We start from the raw sequence: 25,862 nt of genomic DNA, 5'->3' as shown, positions 1-25,862 counted from the left end.
TCTTGAACCATTATGAAGAAGTGTGTGTGTGTGTGTGTGTGTGTGTGTGTGTGTGTGTGTGTGTGTGTGTGTGTGTGTTTGTGTTAGTAGAAGCAGTTGTAGTGAAGAGGAGGCTTCATCAAATTGTTCGTTGCAAAACTAAATAATCATTACCACAGTTAGTTATGGTCATAATTCTGTACATGAGGGATGAGTGTAATCTGAATTTTAAAATGATCACATCAATTGAGAAAAGCTTATTACCAGATCAAACATCTATCTAGCACAGCAGTTCTCAACATGTGAGGGGGTCAAGTACCAGATATCCTGTATATCAGATATTTACATTATGATTCATAATAGTAGCAAATTTACAGCTGTGAAATGGCAATGAAATAATTTTATGGTGGCTGCTCACTACAGTATGTGGAACTGTGTGTTAAAGGGTTACAGTGTTAGGAAGTTTGAGAACCACTGCTCTAGAATGTGGTGGCTGAAGTCATGGCTTCATCATTAGGAGCCTGGATTGTATAAGTATGCTATGTCTGACAGTGATGCATGGGTATTTTGTATTAGGATGGGGTTGCGTTGTGTATTTAAGGTTTTCAAAGAGTGATTTAAAGTTGTAAAATACTACTTAAAGGCCATGGTGACTTTAAAAATCTAAAATAATATTTAGAATAAAGACCATAGCAGAGTATCAGGTACCTATATTGGGAATGAGGTGCCTAAAGCCTGTGAGACTGTCAACTCTGAAGTACAAAGAAGAACCATTTCATGGGAGAGAACACTGCTGTCACTTTTGTCCCAGCTAGTTAGCTACACACCATAATCCATGCAAGGCTGCCATGGAATAACTGATCCATGTCTACAAATGGATAATGAGATAGGAACCAAGAGAATGGGGAAAGTGCAGAATCCCGTAAGAACTGGCCTTAGGAGGTTAAAGGCAGAGAGGGACTGCAGGAGTCACAAAGACCCATACTCACGTATTGATAGGAGAAGGGGACAGGGGCTTGGCTGCTCTATCTACACCAGTGAAAACTACAAACAATACAGGAACCTATTTTTACAAACACTCACAAATCTTTTAAAATATCAATAAATATAACAATGCCAGAATTATGTTTACTATAACATGTGATGCCATATTGCATATAATATAATATAACATAACATAATATAGTAAATATATCAAAGTCCTTCAGAAGGGGCTGTAGGACCTTTCATTCTGACAGATGCTTAAGGAGGAATCAGCCATTTGGGACTGGGAATTAATCAGTCACCATCATTTCTTGGCATTTATGGTAAACAACCATATAAGAATTTAGGCACAGTGAACAGCTATAAACCTTACAAACTGAATGCTATTGGAAAGACAAAAGTAAAATTAAACATCAAACCTTCATCATTTAATGTATTAGGGTTCTCTAAGAGAACAGAACTATTAAAACAAGCATATGTATGTATATATGTGTATGTATTCTGATATATAATATATTATATAACATATATAATTACATATATAATCATATATATGTAATTATTACATTTGCAATGCCATAGGCTAGCCAAACAATGCCTGTTTCACATTGGAAAGGCTGACTATCTAGTAGTCGTTCAGTCCACAAGTGAGGTAAAAAGTCCCAACATTCTCAATTTAGTACTGAGGAGGATTCCTAAGGGATGTTGGTCTCCAGTCTATGTTGAAATCAAGGAAGGTGATTCTACTGTCAGTGATGGAATGCCCCAGCAAGGAGACCGATGAACTCAGTGGGGAGAGTAAGGACAAGCAGGTGAACTGCAAAGTTTCTGTCTTCTGTGTACTTTTATCTAGCCTGTCACCAGACAGTGCCACCCACATTTAGGGTGCATCTTCTTGCTTGAAATAATCTAATCAAGAAAATAATTCATGATAATTTTTAAGTTTTAATATAATTACGTCATTTCCCTCTTTCCTTTCTCCAACACCTTCCATGCAACCTCCATCTTCCCTTTTTCTTAAATTCATGGCTTTTCTTTAATTGTTGATCCACCATGCGTGTACAACTATACATGTACATGCGCACACACATGTATATTATATACATCACATATATAATATATAACATATATCATACACATCACATATAACACATACGTATGTTATAGGTCACATATTGTGTGTGTGTGTGTGTGTGTGTGTGTGCGCGCGCGCACAACTGATTTATCTACAACACAATTCCTGCACACAAGGCTCAGGGGTCATTATGGAAGAAGGGACAGGAATATCGTGTCAGAGAAACCAAGAGTTTGCTTTCAGGTTGTGTCTCCTAGGAATGTCAAACTATACCCATGAAGTGTCACTAACATGATGCTACCAAAAGCCAGGCTATTTTCGAAGGGGGAAAGTTCGCAAGGGCTCAACCCCAGACAAAGAACTACTAGCAACTAAAGAGTAGCATTGAGATCTAGAGAAACAGTATACCCTAGGGCAGTTGTTCTCAACCTTCTTAATGCTTTGGCTCTTTAATACAGTTCCTCATGCTGTGCTGACCCTCCAACCATAAAATTATTTTCATGAATACTTCATAACTGTTACTTTTGTTACTGTTATGAATCATAATGTAAATATCTGATATGCAGGATGTCTGATATGTGACCCCTCTGAAAACATCTTTCAACCCCCAAAGGGGTCGCAAGCCACATGCTGAGAACTGCTGCCCATTGAGTATGTATTACTGTATGATCAGCCCTGAAAACATAGTGACATTATATAGACTAGGCAGGTTATATCTATATAGTTAGGAATAGACATATAGTAATTAAAGAAAAAGAAGCCATGAATTTGATATGGAGCAGGGTGGGGTATAGTAAGGAAACAAAAATAGGAAAGGGTGTAATTATATTATACTTAAAAATAAAACTCAAAGTGCTGGGTTTGGTGGTAGAGGAGGTGCATAACAAGTATGAGGCCCTGCTTCTGAACCACAGACAATCAAGTACTGATAAAGGCCCAGTACAAACACTCAAGCTTCACATCTGGCTGTGAGAGAGATCTGAGAGTGAAGAGGATTTCCCTTTAATAATTCAAAATATAAATAGAGAATGTAGAAAAGTACCTGATAGAAGAAAAAGTTTAAGGTTTCACATCATGTAGTGATTTCATTTTATGGTGGATTGGGGACTGTTGCAGTAAAAATAAAACAGCAGCCAGTTCCCAACCCTGGTGGTCACAGTCTCTCACTAGTTCTGGCTCTAGCGTGCCATCGGAACTAATGCTAATTTATCTCAGTGGCTCCATGCTGTCCCCATCTACTTTCTGACCCACTGTCTGCAAGTCATTTCAAGATGGTACCCTGTCAGGCTGCCCCACCCTCACTTACAGCTCCACCACACCAGGCACTCACATCCCAATTCCGTGGAGTGCCCAGTGCATCCAGCCACTAAATCCAATCAAGTAGCCACATGAAAGAACATATCACACAATATCCTCTGATCCATTTGATAAGATATAATTTGCCAATCTAGACAGCACAAAATCCTGTTCACATCCATCCCTTAAGAATAGTCAACTTGTAAATGTGCAGAAAGGAATCTTAACATATGCCGCCATGTTCTCTCGGCTGCCTCCCTCCTCCTCCTCCTCCTCTCCCTCCTCCTCCTCCTCTTCCTCCTCTCCCTCCTCCTCCTCCTCCTCTCCCTCCTCCTCCTCCTCTCCCTCCTCTTCCTCCCCCCCCCCGTCTCCTCTGCCTCAAATGGGATACCAGTGTTTCTGGTTGACCTTTCCTACACAACAGAGAGCAGCCTGGGGTTTAACTCATTGGGAATTCATTTTTTCTGTTCCATCTAGTGATATTGCTGCTCCATTAGTAAGCCACGTCATGTATTTTCTTTCTGGTTTTCATTCCTCTACAGCCTGGAACATCATGTTTACCTCCACAGAAGTGGAAAGGAGGAAACAAAGGGAGATACTGAGGCATGAGGAGGCAGTGTACATGGGAAGCCCCAGTGATGATGAGACCATAATCGACAGTTTCTTTTCCCTTGCATCTCCAAGGATATTTTCGCTTCCTGGACATCATTAAAGCATCAACCCCATTCAGATAATGACCATGTCACTTAGGCCTGGTAATCGTTGATCATTTACCCTCTAACATTTTAAACTTTATTTTGTGTGTGTTTGGACAATGAAATCAACCTGGAGCTTATTTTGTAGTTAATGTCATTCTGCTTCTTCAGCAAAGCCTCCTTCCCTTCTTCTTCCCTTCTCCCTTCTCATTTCACCTCCCCCTCTTTTCTCATTTCCTCTCCCTTCTCACTTCTCCCCGTCCCTCTTCCTTCACATCCCCTCTCTTCTCACCTCTTCTTCCCCGTCCCTCTTCCTTCACATCCCCTCTCTTCTCACCTCTTCTTCCCCATCCCTCTTCCTTTTTCATCCCCTCCCCCTTTTCATCCTTCATCCCCTACCCATCGTCTCCTCACCCCCTTCCATGTCTCCCCTCCTTCCCATCCCCCTCCTTCCTCATCTTGTCTCCTGTCTCATCCCTCTTCCCTCATTCTCCATCCTCCGCTCTCCTCTTCCTCTTCAGGTAGGCAAAGCATCTTTGTTCTCTAGATATTTGGACTTCATCTTTATTGATACTGTACTCTCCCATACTTTCATCCCTAACAAGGTGGTTGTATCTCCATGAAACTTTCTTTATTTCCCCGTATGATTCCCATTACTACAGTGCAAACCTGGCTTCTTTATTCATCTGCCATGCTGCATCCTTGAACACAGCAGCAGCTGTGACTCTGAATGCTATGATAGCTTCTCCTGTAGGAATAGTCCACCAGCTCAGGGTTCAACGCCATTTCCATCACTAGGTAGTCTCTTTTTCTTTTTTTTCTTTCTTTCTTTTTTTTTTTCGGAGCTGGGGACCGAACCCAGGGCCTTGCGTTTGCTAGGCAAGCGCTCTACCACTGAGCTAAATCCAAACCCTAGGTAGTCTCTCCTTCGCATACCACCTGGTACCAAGTCAATCTAGAGGGGCAGTGAGAGGTAGGGCAACTCTCATTGGTATCCACTTAACCATGGTACAGTACTAGACCTGACTCAGATGATAAAGCCTGGTGAAATGCATAGACCTTTGTACGCTCATGCCACCAGCATAATCCCAGGGATAGCTGGGGTCCATCAACCTAGCTTGGTGAGCGACCCAAACCTTGACTGCATTTGCAAAGCCTGTATTCCAAAGTCCAACAGCCTGGGCACCTGCCTACACTATTATTTAATTAAGATCCTGCCCCCAGAAACTATCTTCAAACATCCTAGCCTAGCTGTTATCATGAAGCCTGTTGTATTCCCATGAACCCTGCCTGCTATAGCTATCCTCACATCCCCAGGCCTAACTGGATCTATCAGACTGTACATTATCCCAGGCTGATGAGAGTTCAAGATTCTACCCTTATTCTTCCAGAGAAATACTAATAATTTACCTAGCCATAGCTTGAGTGGCACAGCCTTATTCCACCCTAGCCTGATGAATGACCCACTACATTCCCACATTCACAGCCCTAGCTTGGCTGAAGCAGCCTGGAAAACAGCCCATCCTAGTGAGTGATCAAGACACTACCCTACTATACTATTTTCACACTTCAGGCCTCACTCCTGTCAGGCAGCTTGTACCATTGCCATGCCTGGTTGGCAGGATCTCGCCTTCCCAGATATGCTTAAAATAGCTAGTGGTCTCACAATCCTACCCTTACTGGGCATCCATGAAGAATTGCGAGTAACCCAGAAAGTTCCTCAATTCTACACCATTATTATGCTCCCAGGCCTGACTCCGGTAGTTAATCCTGCACACAAGCCCAGCCTGTGAGTGACCTCACAGGCTTTTTCAAAATCTTACATTCCTAGAGCCTCCAGCTGATATGAGGTTAAGTCGCCTGCTTACCAACCTACCTGAAAGAGTGACCAAGACCTGGGCCTCCCACCAGCCTAACAATTCCAGGACTTGTTCCAGTCAAGCCTTGTAGGCACCAGAGAGAAAAAAAAAATGCGTCTTAGTGTCTAGTGGATATCCTCTTCATACAAAGAGGCCTAGCTTGGGTCATACAGCCTGACTAACAACCCAGCCCTAAGACCGATCAAGAAGCTTCCTTCCAGCTCTAATCAAACTTTGACAATTTCAACCTGCTGGGTAACTCAGACTCCTGTCTTCCATTGCTATCCTAATAGTCGCAGATATTGGTCAAGCCACAAAAACACTAGCTCAGACTGGAAAAAAAGCAACAGCGTATCCTAACATACCAACCTCAAACTCCTAGACCTGGACCGTATCTAAATTTCACACCGTGTGAAAATGAATTTCTGTATAAAAAGGTAAAAAATTAAAAGCGAAAATTGGTACAGCGATACCTTTTTTTCCATCCTGACCCAAGGACTTGTGATGTCGTGTACAAACAATTAGATACTAACTACTAGTAATCAATCCAAAGTGGGGCCAGTCTCAGGGAGAAAAAGGGGGACTAGGAAATTTATCACATAAGATAGTGTGATGCCCACATCCTACCTCCCCTGGAAGAAACAACCTTATTCATTCTCAGAGCCACCACCCCATTCTATTCCTCTTCCTGTCCCTACTCCACATCTTTCTCTTTCTACCCACATTTCTCAGAAACTGTCTTCTGTAATTTTCTTTTCTCTGGCATATATGTTTTATAAAAATACTTAATTCTCCAATGTAGGGCTAAACATATCCATGGCAAAAACGGACAGAACACTTTAGAACAAAGTGTTTCTAAGGGTGATAAAGAACTTATGTCCATGCCGAATATAAAAAAAACCCTTTACTCCCTAATTACAATATCTTATCATAGCCTGTTGAGAACAAGGACATTCCTAACAATGGTCTCCTTCAAATGTTTTTAAAAAATCAAAAAAACACCTACCTTGTTCCAAAGAGCTATCAGGATTCCTGAGAAAAACAACCTCACAAAATAGATGTATTGTTGGCTTAATACACTGATGATAAAAAATTTGCTTTCTGGGTGCCTACTTTAATTAGAAGACAAGGAGAAAGGGATGTAAAGATGAAAAGATTTCCATATGAAGATGTTAGGGATGGAAAGGAGAATGAGAAAAGGTTTGTGTGGGTCTGAGTAAGTTATTGAAGGTATGTACATGATACTTAGCTAGGATTTGTATGTCTTCAACATTGAAGAGTGACCTCTGTGTACATGAAGAATTCTTATAATTTATTAGCATAAATCCTAAAGCTTTAAGCAATTAAATTATTACAGCTACTGGGTAAAAAATGTTAATGTTTGCGTTGATACCTCTTCAGATTTATTTATGCTGTTCACAGAAAAGGGAAGATGATCTCCAAACTAAGTTTTAGATAAATATGCAGGGCCATTGTCTGTTTTAATTTGTTTTTGTTTGTTATCTCCCATTACCAACTCCAGGAAATTCTAGTTTCTGAGATCATTCGGAAGAATAAACCTTAATTGAACAAGCTCATTTATGACTCAAAAAAAAACCCCAAATATATAAACACACCCAGGGGATAAAGTATTAACTTATTAAGGAGCAGCCTGAAAAATAAACTTATACTTTAATCCCCACTGACACCTACAGAAACACAGCAAAATTATGAAAGATGATGAGGGACCAGAGGCTTTACAACTATGCTTTGTCCTGTAGGCTTTCTCTGGATCCCAACAGGACTGACTCTGATTTAAACCACATGAAGACCACATGGTATTCTTGCCTCGTTTAGCAAACTTCCTCTCATAATCTGTGACTCTATCCCCTGACTCTTATGTGGATCATAGTTTGCATGACTCAACTAAATGTCACAGGTTTAAACAGGAATCCAAGTTTTATTGTCTTTAAAATATCACTATGAAATTATGTGAATAAACCCATACAGGTGGGAAAATGCTCAAGAGGTTGGTTAGATGCTCTTGAAACTGCACACATGTGGTTTGGGGAAATCAGGAAGGCTTCCTCATCAAGATTCACTGCTTGTGTGTCAGTCTTTTCCTGTCCTTGGGGATGCAAAAATATCCCTGATCTATAGAGTCACGACTGTAGGGGAGGAGCTTTCTTTACAATGAGATGGTTCTACAGCTTTATGCGCAACTTCAAATGCTCAAAGAGCAATACCCCTGCACCAACCCACCCTGGACCATCAAGTCACTGCAGGACTGGGCACACCCTCCATCACCGTAGCCAGACAAGGATGCCCAACCAGGGCAATAGGATCCACGGACAGGCAACAGGTTCAGTGTCAGCCTCCCCTCCCCCTCCCTGCTCCAGTTGTTTGGGGGCCCACATGAAGACAAAGCTTCATATCTGATACATATGTGGTGGTGGAGACTCAGGTGCTCCCCATGCTAAATCCGGTTGGTGGTTCAGTCTCTGGGAGCCCACAATGGTCCAGGTTAGTCCACTCTAGTCTTACTGTGGAGACCCCATCCTCCTTGGGTCTCCCAATCCTTCCCCCAACTCCTCCACAAGACTCTTGAACTCCATTTAATGCTTGGCTGTGGGTCCCTGTGTCTTTTTCCATTGGCTGCTGGGTGAAGCCTTTCAGGGACCAGACAAGCTAGGCTCCTGCTGGTCTAATTAGTTTTCAGGACTAAATTCTATTTTTTTTTGACGGGACAGTCATTCAGTTCATCTGACTCTTCCTTGCAGTGATCTGTCACCTTTAAAGAAAGATGCTGACTGATGCTGCTCTATCATGCCTCGACCTGTGACACTGACTGATGTTGCTTTATCGTGCCTTGACTTGCACTTCACCAGTGGTCACCTGTGTAAACATGTTTCTTGAGATCTATGACAATACTTTTTACAGAAAAAAGAAATTCCCTCTTGACTTTGAAACAAAGTTAATAATGTGCTCTGAAGAGATCTTTGACTTAAAGGCCAGCCCCACTCTACAGAGTGAGTTACAGGACAGACAGGGCTACACAGAGAAACCTTGTCTCAAAAATCCCCCAAACAAAATAAACAACAACAACATAACAGATCTGCAGTACATAGCTCGATAATATCTGTGTCCTATTCTGGGTCAGTAAATTAAATTGTCCCTTGAAAAACTATCCTGGAAGATAGTTTATTTCTCATTTCTTGCCATGCATTCTTCAATGCAAAGTTGGCAGAAAAAATGACAAGTGACAATTCTAAAACTATCTTCCAGTCACATGGCTGGTTTGGGTGAAGCATCACGGCACTCCTCAGCATCATCCCATCCCCCAGCCTTATTGGTTACACAGGCCCCTCCCCTCCCCCACCATGTCAGAATAGCAATGATCTCACAATAGGAGGTGGTCTGACTGCCAGCACAGTCTGGAGACTTACTCAGAACCCCACCCATCCTCAACCATTACCACACTCACGTCAAGCAGGCTGGCACCAGCCCAGACTGGTAAGTAACCAACCATCTGTTCTAATATTTCCAGGTCTAGCTTGTGTTACACAGTTGGTACACCAGCCTAAGATGGTGAATTCCTAGGAAGTCTCTCAGCCAGAGCCATTCTCATACTCTGTGGCCTACTGGGGTCAATCAGAATAGACACCATCTCAGTATAGTAAGAGACCAAGATCTTATCCCGGGGTGTCCTCATAATATTCCCTGGCCTAGCTTGGGTTGAATATCCCGTATCCCAACATAACCTAGTGTAGAATCAAGACCCCATCTTACTGAATCATGCTGACACTCAGATTTGAGTTTGGGTCAAGCAGTTCACTGATCAGCCAAGTCTGATTAGTTACCTAGACTCCTGTCTATCAGAATAGCTCAGGTTATTAAGTGATGTTATGATCCGAGGAAACCAGTCTACCAGGCCAGCATTGTGAGTACCCAATATCCCCAGGCCTCCCTTGGGCCATAGAGACTGAGCAACAGCCCAATTCAGTGAGTGGTGAAGACTCCCCAACCATAAACATCCAGAGACTCCCTAACCTAGTTCAGGTTAAACAGCTCTCCAACTAAATTGATGAGTTATCCTAAACTGTGAATTCCTCTGCCATCTTCAGATTCTCTGGCCCTGTTGGTATCAAGCAGCCTGGGCACTAGGCCAGACCAGTGAGTGATCAAGTCCCTGTTCTTCTATACAATACTCACACTCTCAGACCTAGTCTGGGTCACCTTGTTACTCAGCACCCCAGTTTTCTAGTACCTTAGAACCTTGCCAATCCGTACCATTACTGGGCTCTCAGACTCAGCTGGGGGACACAAGGCAAGGCTCGCAGTTAAGAATGGTTCATGATCATGACCTTCACAACATTACTCACACTACTGAGCTAGCCGGGGCAGATAAGATTATATACCACCCCAGTCTGAGAGAGAACAAAACCCTATGCGACTGGAGTGGTACTAACCCTCAAAGGTCTAGATGGTGGAACACAGTCTGCACTCTATCTAAGCCTGGTGAAAGATCTGGGCACTCTGTGGACATCTCCACAAACCCACATCCTTCTTGGTGAGGGATTTAGACCCCATACTCTGGTATCACTCTCACACACCCAGGCATGGTCCCACTCCAGCAGCTCCCAGGCAAGTCAAGATTCCTTTGTGACGCGGACAGCTGCTCAGATTTAAGGAGTGATCTCACAATATCAGGAAGATTGTGGACAAGCCCAAGCAGGTAAATGATCTTGATCCTATTTTCTCCTTCCGTTACCACCCTTCCAGGTCTAGCTTGAGTCAAAAATCCTGCAAACAAGCTCGGCCTGTAAGGGAACCATATTTTTGTTCTCCTGTGTCATCCCCACAATCAGTGGATGACTTGTGGACAGGCTGCATGTTACTAAGCCTACTTTGGTAAGTGATCAAGTTCTGGATGCTTCTCACCCCTGACAGACTGACACTCTCCAACCCTGACAGACACTCACATACATACATACATACATACATACATACATACATACATACATACATACATTCACACATATACACATGTGGGCACGAGCACGCGCGCACACACACACACACACACACACACACACTCACACACACACACACAGAGACACACACAGAGAGAGAAAGAAAGAGAGAGAGAGAGAGAGAGAGAAGGAGGGAGGAGAGAGGATTCTAATAGTTCCAAGAGTTCTTGGGGGTCAAGAAATATAGACTAAAGGAAACAAAGAGTATCCTAGTAATCAAGACTCTTCCTCTCATGTACCCTCTTAACATGAACTTGGACTACACAGCCTGGAGAAGAGATCAACCCAGTGATAGAACAAAATTCACCATCAACCAGCCACCTCAGAGCTCTGGTGAAGTAAAGCACAGACCAGCACATTTTGGTGAGTGTCCCAGACCACTGTCCTCCATGTAAGCCCCATATTCTCAGCCCAGACTGCTAAGTGGCCAAGATCAAGCTCTACCATTACACCCTCCATCCATAAGGCCCTGTAATTGTCACAAAGCCTGGTGAGTTCCTACAAATCTCACTTGCCATAGCCATCCCCATCCAGTGTAAAACATTGGAGTCAATTACATTGCATGTCATAGTAGCCTTGTGAGATCTCAAGGTCCTGTCCTCCTGGTATGGTGCTAATATACACTAATAGCTTAAGCAGCAATGTCTGTACTCTAGCTGGCCTGGTGAAAGACCTAGAACACCCTCACATTCCCAGGCCTAGAATGGCTGCAGCAGCCTGGGCACTACCTAAATGAGGAGAAAGACCCTGCCCTCATTCCCCATTCTCACACTCCTTGCCCTAGCTTGGAGGCCTGCCAAGACTTATTAGTGAACAAGAATGTTTCCTGATGCTATACTGCAGACTACAGTGTGGTCTCACAATTCTAGGCATCCTGTGTGCCAGACCAGACTAGTAAGTGACAGACATACGATTACTCTACCGGGGCTAGTTTAGGTCACATTAGCCTGCACACAAGCCACCTCGTTTTGGCCTAGAACTTTGTCCTTCCTTGTCATCCCCATATATTCAGAGCTGTATAGGACTATGCCACCTACCCACCAGTATACTCGGGTGAGTGCTCAAGCAGATTCTCCCTCACTCAGAAGCCTAACGATCAAAGACTTGTTTAGAACAAACAGTATGTGCAACAGAAGACCATCTTGAGTGATTAGGACCTTTTATTCCACCCAATCTCACACTTCCAGGCCTAGCTGAATCAAGCACCTTGCTCATCAGTACATCCTAATAAAAGTCCAATAAATACACTTGCCTTCATCCCTCTCACAGACCTAACTTTGGCGTTTTAGCCTGAGCAACAGTAGAAGCTGGTCACTGTTCAAGACACTCCCCCTTGTGCCTTCCTCACACCCCTGGGCTTAGTTCAGGTCCACCTGATCATAGGCCAGAACTGCTTGGTGCATAACTCAGACACTTGCCCTCTTGAGCCATCGTCAGAGTTTCAGACCTAGTCGGGGTCAAGCAGCCCAGGTACTAGGCAGACTAGAGGAATGTCAAGACAGTGCCATCCTCTCCCATATCCCAGTCCTGGCATGTTCAGTCAGTGTGCCTCAGTTTCATGACTGATCCAGGACCCTACCCAACACACCATTCCAAGTTCCCAGGCTCATACAGTTTCAAGCAGTCTGGGCATTATGCTGGACTGGTAAGATCCTGAGACATTCACTGCTTGGGCCAGCCCATTGTCTAGCTGAAGCCAACTATACTGTGTACTATTCCAGCCTGGGGAGAGCTTAAGATTCTTTCTGCTGCTGCCTGTGCACCATTCCAACTAGTAAGATTTCAAGGTCCTGCTGCTGGCTGAGCACCAATCATCCCAGCCTGGCAAGAACCCAAGGTCCTTTCCACTGCTCGTTGTGTACCATCCCAGCCTCGCGAGAGTTCAAGGTCCTTTCTACCACTGGCGTACCAATACTCCCAAAAGCCTAGCTTCAGTCGCACAGGCTGTGTGCAAGCCAACCTCATAAGTGACCGAGACCTTACACTCTTGTGCCATCAGACCTGTCTCTGGCCCAGCTGAAGTCAATAAACCTGCACGCCAACAATTGGTAAGTAATCAAGACCCTGCTCTCTTACACTCAAACCTCCCAGACATAGCTTGGATCACGCTTGTCCATCAATCTTGACCTGTTAAGCCTGATCATGTAGAACATTAACAGACCCCCCAGACCTAGCTTAGGATATGCCCTGCTGTGCCAACCACACAGGGCCAGCATAAGCTGGGGCCAAGCTGCCTGCTTAGTGGCCCATACTGGTGTATGATCCATGCTACCATCTCCCCACCACTGAACCAAACTAATGATCACATTACAGGTTGGGACAGAATAGCCTGGGAATAAGACCAGCCTCATAGTCAGGAATCAAAGTGATCTACTTATCCCCATCTCTATCCCCATCCCCACACTGCCTGTCCGCAATCTTAGTGACCGTGTTCCATTTCCCTGCACTCAAAAGGCCAAGATATGTACTCGTGTTTTTCTGTGTGCTCAGCTTGTTTTCACTTAACATGTCTTTAAGAATGCAAGTGATTTTGTCTTTTGGAACTGGAACTATAACTCTTGAGGTCCTCAGAAGCTACTGAGCTGGTGGGAGGGTGGTTGAGGAGGGCAAAATGATGTGACCAGTCTAGCCATCTCCTCTCATCTCTTCTCTCCACAGTAACTTTTTCCTCTAAAAGAAAAGTTTGAAAAAGACCCCTAGAGCAAATAGCTGCCTCACACACTTACTTTCTCTAGAGCACCTGGTTCTGGTAGCTAGGGTGGCCATTGTGCCTTCAGGGACACATTACTGACCTATCTGCCACCCCCACACATCTCCCTTTTTAATCATTGCAGCCACCATGATTGGCGAGATCTGTGTTGCAGCAACCTTCATCTCCAAGTTCCTGTGCACCAGGGGCCTCAGGAATGAGCAGCAGCTACAGACCTTCAGCCAGAGCCTGCAGGAGCTACTGGTAGAGCACTACAAACATCACTGGTTCCCAGAGAAGCCCTGCAAGGGTTCAGGTTACAGGTGTATTCGTATTAACCATAAAATGGATCCTCTGGTCGGCCAGGCAGCCCAGCAGATTGGACTGAGCAGCCGAGAGCTGTTCAGGCTTCTCCCAAGTGAACTCACACTGTGGGTTGACCCCTACGAAGTGTCCTACAGGATTGGAGAGGATGGCTCCATCTGTGTGCTGTATGAAGCCTCACCAGTGGGAGGTAGCTCTCAAAACAGCACCAACGCTCAAACAGTAGATAGCAGAAGCAGCTGTAAGGAGGAACCTCTTTTGGGCAGAACAAGCCCTTCTAAAAACTACAATATGATGACTGTATCAGGTTAAGATACAGTCTACGGATGGATCATCTTATAATGGACGGATAAATTTGATTTTTGCTTTGGGTGGGCTCCTCTTGGGGATGGATTATTGAATTTAAACCATGGCACAGCTGTGAAGATCTGAAATGAGATCGTGTTGATATTTTGTAAGTGACACGGCTATAGTTTGAATAGTATCTTTCAGTGATGTAATAGTCTGTGAGTTCAAGCAAGCATTCACTTTATTTTTAGGGAGTGAAGTCATAAGTTGGTTTTAGTTTATCCCAATCCTTGTTACATCAGTCCCTTTAAGAAAAAATTAATTTCATTTCATTTTCTATTTTATGTATGTGATTGAATTGTTGACTGTGTTTCTCTGGGCCACTTGAATAGAATGCTGGGAGAAGTCAGAACAGGGAAGTGGATACCCTGAGATTCTGGAAACTACTCCTTGGATCTCTGTTAGAACAAACAGGTCTCATGAGACATCTGTCCAGCTATCTCAGTAACTTTTTGGTCTTTTAGTAAGAAAGCTCAATCCTTTAAGCATGCAATTAGTAAAATGTACATAAAGACAACTAGGTCATCATATGACAGGGGAAAGTGTTTTCAGTTTTAAATGTAGGGACCAGAATGTGCCTTGGCAACAGGCTTTTAAAGGGCCCTTTAAAAGGCACTGTCTGAACTGGTGTTATAGTTTATAGTTTTCTAATACTAAGTAAAATTATTTTTAGAAACTGTAGGGCCAATTTGTACAAAAAACTTATCATCTTTCTTGGGTAGATTTTCATGTGACAGAGTTGCACAGATTTCTGTATTTGAAATGCCATGAAATGCCATGAAATTAGCTTTTACAATCTAAGATAAATCCGAGGTTTGACAATAATCTATGGTCTAGTCTATGATGCCATTGGCAGGCCTGGTTGGTACCACACAGGAAGAACACCATCCATGTGCAGTACATTTTCAAGAATCTGGGCCATATGCACACTCTCTGGCCTAGCTGAGTTCAAACTACAGCGCATCCAAGTCCTGCTGTTCTACTAATACCCCAGGCTCGGCTGGGGTCGTACTCCCTACACTATAGCCCAACCTACTGAGCTTCGCCATCCTGAAACTCTCAGGCCATACTGGGGTCAAGCATCTACTGTGAAGCCTGGTGTCGTGAGCTAGAGCCCTGCTACCCTGCACCAGCTCACACTAGCAAGAAACCTCGTGTTCCTGGGTAGACAGTGCGCCCTAGTGAGTGCCCAAATTCCATACTTGTCTTTATCACAATTATGCTCACAATCAGAGGAACAGCCCAGCCTGGTGAGTTGTTAAGACTCACTTTGCAGTGCCTTCCTCAGGCTAGAGAGTCTATTTGGGTCAAGTAGATCAGTGTCTTGGCCAGCCCCTGATGAGTCCCTCAGACTTCATTCACCATTGTAATCCCTGAAATCACATGCCCACATGTGAAGACCACATTCTCCCATGCCATCCTCAATGCTGCTGAGCTCAGCTGTTGTCAGAAAGGCTGCACACCAGCACAGCATGGTGAGTTCCCAAGCTGTCCTCACACTCTGTGGCCTAACTGTGGTCAATCAGACTGTGTCCCATCCTAACCTGATGGCAACTCATATCTTATCCTTCCAGTATCACAACAATTGTCTGTGGTCTTGCTTGTGTGCCATAGCCTGAACTTCATAACCCAGCCTAGTGCCTGAACCAGATCCTGCACTCTGAGGTTATCCTCACCGTTCTAGGTCTATGCGTCGCTGAAATAGCATGGGAAGCAGTCTGTCCTGCTAAGACTCTCCTCTGCAGGGATGTATCTCTCCTTGGCGAGAAGACTTCACTCTTCTGCACCAAATTGAAACTCTCAGGGTGAAATTAGAGTAAGCACATTATCGCTTAGTCAAGCTTGGTAGTGAGTCAGACCCCTAATTTCTTAGAGACTTAGATACAGTCAGAAAGACTGAACAAAAACTGTACAAAAGCCAGATCTTTGAGTGACTGAGACCTTTCCCCAACCCATCTCATCCCCAAAGACCCAGACCTAGCTAAAGTTGACTGCTCACTGGTAGTCAAGAGTGTTCCCTGTGCCCTGTTTCATTTGAGGCATATTTATGGTCCCTCCAGCCTATGAACACCCAAGGTCACCAGCTATCTTCACCTTTTCTGCACTCATAGGCCAAGGCTGGGTTGGCTAGACCAGGAGAATTCAATGTTCCCACCTTCCTTCAGAGGCCCAGGTCAGGCCCTATATCTTGAGTAATATCCCAGCTCTGTTCACGTCACCCCCAGTGCCTTTCTCAGGCTTCAAGGAGTACTTTGAGTCAGACAGAAGATTCCTGACCAGTACAGCCTGGTGAATGACCCAAGGTGTTGCCTTCCTTCGTTCACCCCATCATCTCCAGCCTCTAGGTCAAGCCTCCTGGACACCAACCCAGACTGGGGTCAAGTTACCCTCATGAGTGATCAAGACTCCTTGTCTAGCACCTTTCTTGGAAACCCAGGGCTAGGTGCAAAATGTGTAAGACTGCCCTCCCACATATACCTCATACTTCCAGATATAGCTAGTTATGACCCAGTTGGTATGTGAGCCCAGTATGGTGAGCTCCCAAGAACGTTGCTTACCTGAATCATCCTCATACCCCCTGACTTAGAAATGGTCAGTCAAACTGGGCACCTTCCCACCACAGTAAGATCTCAATATTCGATCCTGCCTGTGTCTCACTAATACTCCCAGTCAGTTTGGGTAACAGAGTGTGTACTCTAAAGCAGTCTGGTATGTGACTTGGACCCTTGCACTGTCAGGATATCCCTATAGTCTCAGGCCTAGTTTTCATGAAACAGTGCAGTCGATCATGAGCCCAGTCTGGTGAGGGATCAACAACCTACCCTGCTTTATCATTCTCAGGGAATCAGAGCCTGAGACTGGTTAGTGACCCACAACTTTGTCTTCCACACAAACCAAGATTAGTAAGTGATCTCAAAAGTCCCAGGCCGACTGCTGAGTGACCAAACACAAATGTATCAAGTATCACCACACTTATACTCACCTATCCTGGGCTGAACAAACTTCTGTCATTCTAGGACATGCCCACAATCCCAGGAACAGGTAGGTTCAAGTTACCTTCTCACCCGACTACCTTGATTAGTGATAAAGACTTGGGCCTCCTCCACGACTTATCTCCGAACTTGTATGAAGTAAGAAGCCCGGATAACAGCCCAGCCTACTCAAGGAGTCAAGTCTCTCTCTTCCTGCAGCATCCGGTTTACCAGCCCAGAATAGGTGCTTGAGATCACCACCTGCCTTCACATTCCCTTCATTCACAGGGCTTATCCCCCTCAAATAGTTGGTACATAACAGCCTAGAAATCCACAGCCTTCCCACGAGTTCCATGCCCATGATTACAGGCTAAGCTAGGCTCAAGCAAGCTGTGTGTGTATTGGTTTAGGCTGCTGATGGACCCAGAAAACTGCCTTTCCCTGCCTTTGCCACATTCAGAAGATAAAGACCCTACCCTCATATACTCTCCTCCCACTCCTAGGTCTAGTTTGGGTCACACAGATTACACAACATCCCAGATTAGTGAATGAAGTCGATCTGGGCCACTCAAATAATCTTGTACTCTCTGGTCTATCTGGGGTCATTCAGACTGTGTGTCATCACGTCATAGTGGAAGCTCAATTTTGCACCTGCTTGCATCATATGAATCCTTCCAGGCTTAGCTTGGGTCATATAGTGTGCACTGCATGACAGTCTTGTGAATGTCTGGGCCTTTTACACCAAGGTCATCCTCAGTCCATGGCCTATCTCAGGCGAAGCAGTCTGAACACCAGCCCATCTTGGAAAGAGACAAAGGGCACATAGTCCTGTACCATCACACTCTCAGACCTGGTTCTGGTCAAGCAGCTTGTAGACCTATAAGCCTCAATAACAAACCCAGAACCCCGTTCTCCCATACCAAATCAAGCTAGCTAGTAATATCACTATTCCAGTCAGTCTGTATCAGCCCAGACTGTTGAGGGAACCAGAATACTACCTTTCCCCACCATTACCACACTCCGAAGACTTTACTTGGGCTACAATGCATGCACACAAGCCTGCCTATGAGGGAAGCAGACCTTGACAGTCTGTGCCATCCCTAGTCTACTAATGAGCTGAGGTCAAGATGCCTGCTAAGTAGCCTACCATGGTGAGTTATCCAGACCAGGTCCTCCTCCAACATCTTATCATTCCCAGTAACTGCTAGGGTCAAGCAGTCTGGGAACTAACAGAGCTGGTTCAATGATCAAATTGCCTAACTCGCTCACTATTCACAGGCTTACAGACTTAGCTCTGGTGAAGCAGCTTTCTCGTCAGCACAGCCTAGTGATTCTTATCTGTCTTCACCTTCTTCAAACTGACAGGCTAGTATCAAGTCATATGGCCTCAACATCAGGCCAGTAAAATGAGTCCAATACACATACTTGCCTGCATCATTACCACAGGGATAGCTTGTGTCATACAGTCTGAGAAACATCTAAGCTGGAGAGGGTTATCAAGACTTCCTCTCTAGCACCATTATCAGACTCCCAGTTTTAGTTCAGGACAAGCATAACACTAAACAGCCAGGCTTGGTGAGAGGTTTACACCCATGTCCTGTGCCATCTCTACAACCAAAGACCCAAATGGTGTCAAGCAGGGCAGGGCTCCCACCCTGACTGTCATGTGATCAAGACCCTGTCATATGTACTATCTATACACTTTCAGGGCTAGATGATGTCCCAGTGTACATACACATGCTCAGCTTGGTAATGTCCTGAGTCTCAGTTGCCTCTCCCTGGCCTACCTGAGGTCAGGTCAAACTATCCATTATCACAAAGCTGATGAAAACTGCAGATTCTATCTTATTTATATCTTAATACTTCTCACCAGTCTAGCTGTGGTCAAGTACCTTGGTCATCAGCACAGGCTACTGAGAGCCCAATATCCTCACCTGTCTCTCTTATCTTCGTAGATCCATCTTGGCTCTTAGACTTTGAACAATAGCCTAGACTGTTGGATGATCTAGATTCCCCTTCTGTACCATTCTCAGACTACCAAGCCACCTTGGTGAGGGACTAACAGCCCCACCTTTATGTACCACCATCATAGCCCAAGACCCAGTCAGGATCAAGCTACATATTTACCAGTCCAAATTGGGAACTGATTAAGATCCTGCCCTCACACTGTCTCCACAGAGTCTCCATGTCTAACTTGGGTCATGCTTCTTGCTCACCATCCCAGCCCACAAAACATCCCCATCCACATTATCACCACATTCCCAGGCCCAGCTTGGGTCAAATAGCTTACACGTTAAGTTTGGCCTATGGGTAACTCTGATCTTGTACTCCTGTGCCATCCCTACAATCCCAGGGCAAATTGGGTTCAAGACACCTCCTCACCAGCTTATATCAGTTAAATCATTAAGTCCTGGACGTCACTCACTTACCTTTTTAACACTCCCAAGACTTGATGGAAACAAGCAGGAGCAGAGAGAAGTGAGTCCCTTAGGGCTCTAATGATCATGAGTTTCCCCTCAGGTATCTACCTTATACTACCATCTTGCTTCCTAGAACCTGAGCAACTGCCCACCCAGGTGAGTGACCCTAAAGCAGCTGTCTTAGACTCTAAAGACTATTCTAAATCAAGCATATTCCTGACCAGCACAGACTGGTCAGTGGCCCAGACATCTGGTTTCATGCAGATTCCACAATTTTGGATCAAAATGGGGTCAAAGATCCTGACCATCCTAGCACACCAGCCTAGGCTGGTGAGTGATCAAAATCCTGCCCTCAAATCCCATTCTAACAGTGCTAGGCCTGGCTGTTGTCACAAAACCGAATGAGTTCCCATGCACCTCATTAGTACAGAGCTGTTTTCATGCTTTAGGGACTATCTGGGGTCAATTAGCCTGTATACCATCACACCCTTATGACAAAGTTCAATATCCTATCCTGTCAGTATCTTACTAATACCCCTTTTAGGCCCCGAGTGGGTCCTACAGCTGACATTCTAACCTGGCCTGGTGAGTGACCTGGACCTTCATATTTTCAGGGTATCCATTCCCACAGTTCCAGGAATAAAATGGCTGATGCAACCTTGACACCAGGCCATCCTGGTGACAGATTAAAACCCCAGACATCATGCAGTACTTATATACTACTCAGCTTACTTTGTGTCAAACCCCTCACAAATCTGGCAAACCTGGTTGCTGGAGCTGACTGTTGCCTTCGGGCTCCAACTCAGACTAGAAAATGATCTCAAATTTGATCATGCAGATGAGCCTGGCAAATGATTCAGAACACCTTTCCTTCTACACCATTGCTTCACTAATAGGGAAACTAGCACACACCAGCAAGTGATTGAAACTGGGCTCTCCTCCCCCCTCCCCCCTCCTCCTCCCCCTCCCCCTCCCCCTCCCCCCTCCCCCTCCCCCTCCCCCTCCTCCCCCTCCTCCTCCCCCTCCTCCCCCTCCTCCTCCCCCTCCTCCTCCCCCTCCTCCCCCTCCCCCTCCTCACCCTCCCCCTCCTCCCCCTCCCCCTCCTCCCCCTCCTCCCCCTCCCCCTCCTCCCCCTCCCCCCTCCCCCTCCTCCCCCTCCTCCTCCCCCTCCTCCTCCTCCACCATCACCACCACCACCACCACCATCATCATCATCATCATAGTTAATGGCCCAAAGCCTACCTTAGGTCATACATCTTGAGCAACAATATAGAACCATAATCACCTCTGAACCATCCTCAGACTCCCGAGCCTTCTATTCAATAAGCAAATCACCAAATAGACAGACTTGCCTGGTGACACATTAAACCCTCCTGTGTCATTCCCATAATTCTAAGCCTAGTTGAGATTACAAAACAATTTTTAAAAGTCTGGGTACTCACCCAAAATGGTAAGTGATCAAGACCCTCCCCTCCCACAGCATTTCACATCGTCAGGCTTAGTTGCCGTCCCAGAGAATATATTACCTTCTCAGTGTGGTGAGTTTTCAAGATCTTCAACAGCCCGTGTCGCCACCCACTATCTTAGCTGGGGTCAGTCAGATTGTCCACCATCCATTCTTTCTGGTGAGAGCTCAAGATACTATCCTGCTGCTGTCCTGATAACTCCAGGCCAAGCTCATGTTTCACTGACTGGGTCCCTTCTTTTACTAGTTAATGACCTGGGTCTTTGAACTGAGTGATTATCCCCAGTCTTAAACTTTTATGACTAGCTGGGGTCATGTAGCCTGGCCAGCAAGTGAGCAAACCCTGCTCTGCCCCATCATTCTCAACCCCCCAGGCCTACCTCATGTCAGAAAGTTTAGCCACAAGCCCCTTGGTGATTGAAAAAAGCCTGCCACTCTGCAACATGACCCAACTCCAAGCCTGCTTGGATCACAAAGGTTGCCTAGCAGCCTAGCCTGGCCAGAGAGCCTTAACAAGCCTTATTACATCATCCCCACATGTTCAGGTCTAGTTGGTGTTGCAAAGTCTGTGCACCACCCCAACATAGTGAGTTCCCAAGAACATCACCAGAACTATGCTCATGTACCCTGGGCTATCTTAGGGCAATTGGATAGTGCATCATCTCAGCTTGGTGGGTACTAAAACTTCTATTCTGTCAACTATCATCCTAAGTCTCCCAGGCATAGCTTGTATCTCAGTTTACCCAGCAAACTCAGCCTGGTGAGTGACCCAAGCCCTGTGTTTCAAGGTTATTTCCACAGTCCCAGGCCTAGCTTGGGTGAAGCAGCCTGAGAAGCAGCTCATTCTGGTGAGGAATCAAGAGACCATGCCCCAGCTCTGTCTGGTAAGAGTTCAATATCCTATCCTGCTGATGTTCTGCTAATACTTCCAGCCTAGATGAGGTTGCACGGTTTATACCACACCTCAGACTAGTGAATGATCCCAACCATTTCACTCAAGGGTTACTCCCCAGTCCCAGTAAGTTCCCCAAATCTTATATCCTCTAGCTTCAAACTCCCCATGCCTCCCCATCCCTCTGAATCTCAAGTATAGAAAGCTTTACCACTTCCATGGTGCTGAGGCATTGGGGTCCATGACATGCACATGTGCCTCTCCATGTCAGCAATACATGCTCACTCAGGACTTTACTTAATCCCTACTGTAAGTTTCTAAGAACCTCTGAGCTCAGAACTATCCTCGCTCTCTCTGCTTAGCCGGAGTCAATACGACTGAGTATAGTTAGAGCTAGAAAGTCTATCCTGCTGGTGTAACACTAATACTCTGAGACCTAGCTCGGGTTGGATAGCCTGCACTTTATTCAAGTCTGGTGAGTGATCAGGACACTTGGACCCTTAGGATATCCACCACATTCCAGGCCTTGATGAGGTCAGGCTGCAGGCTTACCAGTTTATCCTAGTGAATGATCAGTATAGGGCCCTCGCTAGCTATCTTAATAATTTTAGGACATTGTGGTGTCAGTCAACCTGGTTACCAGCATAACCTAGTAAGTGATCAAGACTCTCTCCTCCTGCAACATCCTCATACTCTAAGGTGAAGTTCTGCTTAAATAGATTGGCCCTCAGCATAACCTAATGAATATCCCATATTCCCCACACTCAAAGGCCAAGCCTGGGTCACATGACAACCAAGTCAGTGTGGTGAGTGCCAACATCCTCAACTGCCTTCACCATCCCCAGGTTCACAGTCCTAGCTTGATTAACATAGCCTGAGCAACAAAAAGACCAGCCTAGTAAGTGATGAAGACTCCTCTCCAACATCTTCAGACTCCTAGGCCTCGATTCAGTCAATTAGATCTATCTTAGCGCAGCCTTATGAGTGAAAAAGGTCCCCACCAGCACCACTCTCCCAGTCCCAGCTGTGGACAAACAGCTTATACAGTAGCACAGACTAATACATGCAACCAAGACTCTGCCTTCCTACACCATTCTCACACAACTAGGCAATAGTTGGGATCAGAGAGTCTGTAACATATTGCCCAGCATGGTGATTTTCCAGTGTCTCTGCTTGTTTTCACACTCTTACCATCTCTGCCCTAGCTGAGGCAAATCAGACTGCATATCACCCCAACCCAGTGAGAACTCTATATCTTATCCTGGAGGTGTCAAATTATTAATTATCCTGTGCCTTGCTTTGGTCACAAAGGCTTTACTCAACCTGGTGGGTAACCCAGACTTGTACACTCCTAAAACCCCAGTGTTTCAGAGAATTCTAGGGGTAATCTCTTAGGTATTATATGGAAGTGTCACCTGTCAATAAAAATCTGATGGCCTATTTCTTGTTCAGGCCCTCCCTGTCAGGTTGCACCCCGAGTGCAAACATTAAATTTACTATAAGGCTTTTTGTCTGGAGACATTATTGAAGATATGTGCTTCTGTAACAAAGTTGATTTTCAAATGGAGGTTTCCCAAAACAGCACAAAATAAGACAGAGACATTAAATAATCATTGCAAGACTTAGTTAAAAAAAATGATGGCTAAGCAAACCTGATGTATTCTGGTGTATGTGTGGGAGATGTAAACATAGGGTGAGCAGGCAGATAACAAGAGAAGCCCTGCGGTGTTTGAAATGACTGAAGGAATAAACCATGGAAGGTCTAGAGAGTTCTTAGAATACACTACGGAAGGTCTGGAGAGTTCTTAGTTCTTGGAGTTTTGGTTCTGTTATGACGCTAAAAATATACAAATATGGTGCTGGGTATTTTGGCACCTAATCCTTCTAAATTCCTTATAGACTAATAATATTCTGGCACAGGAGTACATTTAATGACATTACTCAATACCTTATTTTAGGAAAGGTCAATTGGTATAAATAATCAGCACATTTTAAATGCTGACCAGCAAAAATCTTTTGCTAAGTGTCCAAACATGTTGATCATAGCCCAAATATAGAGGTTGCAATTCTGTCAAGCATGTGGCCTGGTAAAACTTTTTCAATATTCCCGTGGAGCTTCCACAGTTAAGTGGACACATTGGGTACGTAACAAATCAGGTCCCATCTGAAGTTCCTCTTCCAAGGCAATGGCATTAGGCACCCTAGTTTTATTGAATACAACAGTTGTTTCTATGACTGTTGGAATCCTTGAAGCGGAGCCACATTTTAGGATGGTACTTCTCCAGAGGCAAACGTTGCTGGCTGTTAAAAGCTCCACGCCGCTTTTGTCTTATGAATTGTACTGCATCTTCATAGTTCATTCCACCTTCAATTAATGCTAGGGCAACAAGCCCCGGAGCTCTGCCAAGGCCTGCGACACAACGGACAGCAATGCGGCAACCAGGTTCTTCAGGAAACTTAATCTTCACAAGACTTAACCAGTCATCAACAATCTGGTTGGATGGTGGTGCACCATCATCAAAATGCCACTCAAGAACATGAATGCTTTCTTTCTCCACAAGAGTAGTGTCGTGAGTTGCTTTACATACTCTTACTATTGTGGTAACTCCATACTTCTTAAGTTCCTCTATAAATTTGTTTAAGGTCGCATTGGTTGGATTGTGTGTAATAAGAAATCTCATGTTCTTGTATGTGACTTCCACAGGAGCAGGGCGGTTCATTCGAGCCATGTTAATTTAGTATAAAAAAAAAAAGCACCCAATAGGGTTATGAAAGAATTAAAAAAATGAATACAGAAATGATTCCAAACAAAAACAAAAACTGAAAACCAAACAAAACCAAAAAGCAACCTGAAGTCTACTCCACTTGAAATTCTCGGTGCTTTGAGTATAAGTCGGGAGAAACGGGCAATGGAATATTGCTCACAAGAAGCAGTGAATACTGAGGCGATACGAAGGAGGAGCAACTGAGGTTTGCCCCGTCCAGGTCTGAGCTCTTGTGAAATGCTCTGCAGATTTCAATTCAACACGACTGTGTCCAGGCTATCCACTCTTATGGGGGCTTCTTGGTGGAGTAGTAATGAATTTCTACAGTTCACTTGTCTGCATAGAGGTCGCGGTGTGCCTGGCAGGAGTCTCCACTGCCCTTCAGAAACTCCACATAGTGGGTTCTACGAGTTGTGGAACAAATTGTCCTCTGACTTCTACATACATGCTCTTGCATGTGCACACACACACACATACACACACACACACACACACACACACACACACACACACACACACTAGATAGATAGATAGATAGATAGATAAATAGATAGATAGATAGATTGATACAAATAGATGTAACAAACATTTTAAAATACTATCATATAATTATTATGACATTACCATATATACATATAATGCGATTTGATCAGATTCACTCTGAGGACAACTCTAGATTCCATATGTGACAGAAAGTATATGATGTGAGAGGAAAGTATATGATATTTGTTTTTCTAAATTTGGTTTATTTTGTTTAACATAGTGATACACCCAAAGTTCTAAACATAACAACTTTTCTAACAAAAATAATACTAATAATTTGAAGAGATGGCTAGGTGGCCGGGAACACTTGTTACTTTCAAAGAGGATTTGGCTTCAGTTCCCTGCCCTCACACCCACAACTGCCTGTATGTCCAGGTCTAGAGCCTCCAATGCCTTTTTCTGGACGATGTGGCATAAAAATAAAAATACTTTAAAAGATTTACCTTTCTTTTATGTATGAACATGTTTTGCCTGCATGTATGCCTGTGCTGCATGTAACACAGTCCCCACAGAGACCAGAGGAAGGTATTGGATACTCTGGAAC

At 44.6% G+C, this 25,862-nt stretch overlaps 1 protein-coding gene, 1 long non-coding RNA gene and 1 pseudogene across 4 annotated transcripts in view; 1 reads left to right on the top strand and 2 right to left on the bottom strand.

Annotated features, from left to right (window-relative positions):
* The window catches only part of LOC147998353 (uncharacterized), a 33,327-nt gene extending 11,759 nt beyond the window's left edge, over nt 1-21,568 (bottom strand). The window contains exons 1-2 of one of the 2 annotated variants that reach the window (XR_015646707.1): nt 21,180-21,567; nt 20,896-20,968 (exon numbers count right to left, since the gene is read on the bottom strand). This is a non-coding gene — a long non-coding RNA (uncharacterized LOC147998353). Of the gene's footprint in view, nt 1-20,895; nt 20,969-21,179 lie in introns of both variants that reach the window. The other variant, XR_015646706.1, reaches the window with a different exon arrangement.
* Btg1b (BTG anti-proliferation factor 1B) lies at nt 9,314-15,086 on the top strand. Of its 2 annotated transcripts, none has more exon segments than NM_001079896.2 (5): nt 9,314-9,380; nt 10,650-10,778; nt 11,168-11,263; nt 12,622-12,948; nt 13,735-15,086. In NM_001079896.2, a coding segment is annotated over 1 exon segment (486 nt). In that variant the 5' UTR covers nt 9,314-9,380; nt 10,650-10,778; nt 11,168-11,263; nt 12,622-12,948; nt 13,735-13,739; the 3' UTR covers nt 14,226-15,086.
* A 2,634-nt stretch (nt 21,569-24,202) lies between the features above and the next one.
* On the bottom strand, nt 24,203-24,777 carry LOC147998352 (protein tyrosine phosphatase type IVA 1 pseudogene; annotated as a pseudogene).
* Nucleotides 24,778-25,862: the final 1,085 nt, after the last annotated feature.

Source organism: Rattus norvegicus, chromosome X (genome assembly GCF_021556685.1).
Source record: "Rattus norvegicus strain SHRSP/BbbUtx chromosome X, alternate assembly SHRSP_T2T, whole genome shotgun sequence".
In the NCBI taxonomy this organism is placed as follows: Eukaryota; Metazoa; Chordata; class Mammalia; order Rodentia; family Muridae; genus Rattus; species Rattus norvegicus.
This window is presented reverse-complemented; position numbering and strand designations above follow the sequence as displayed.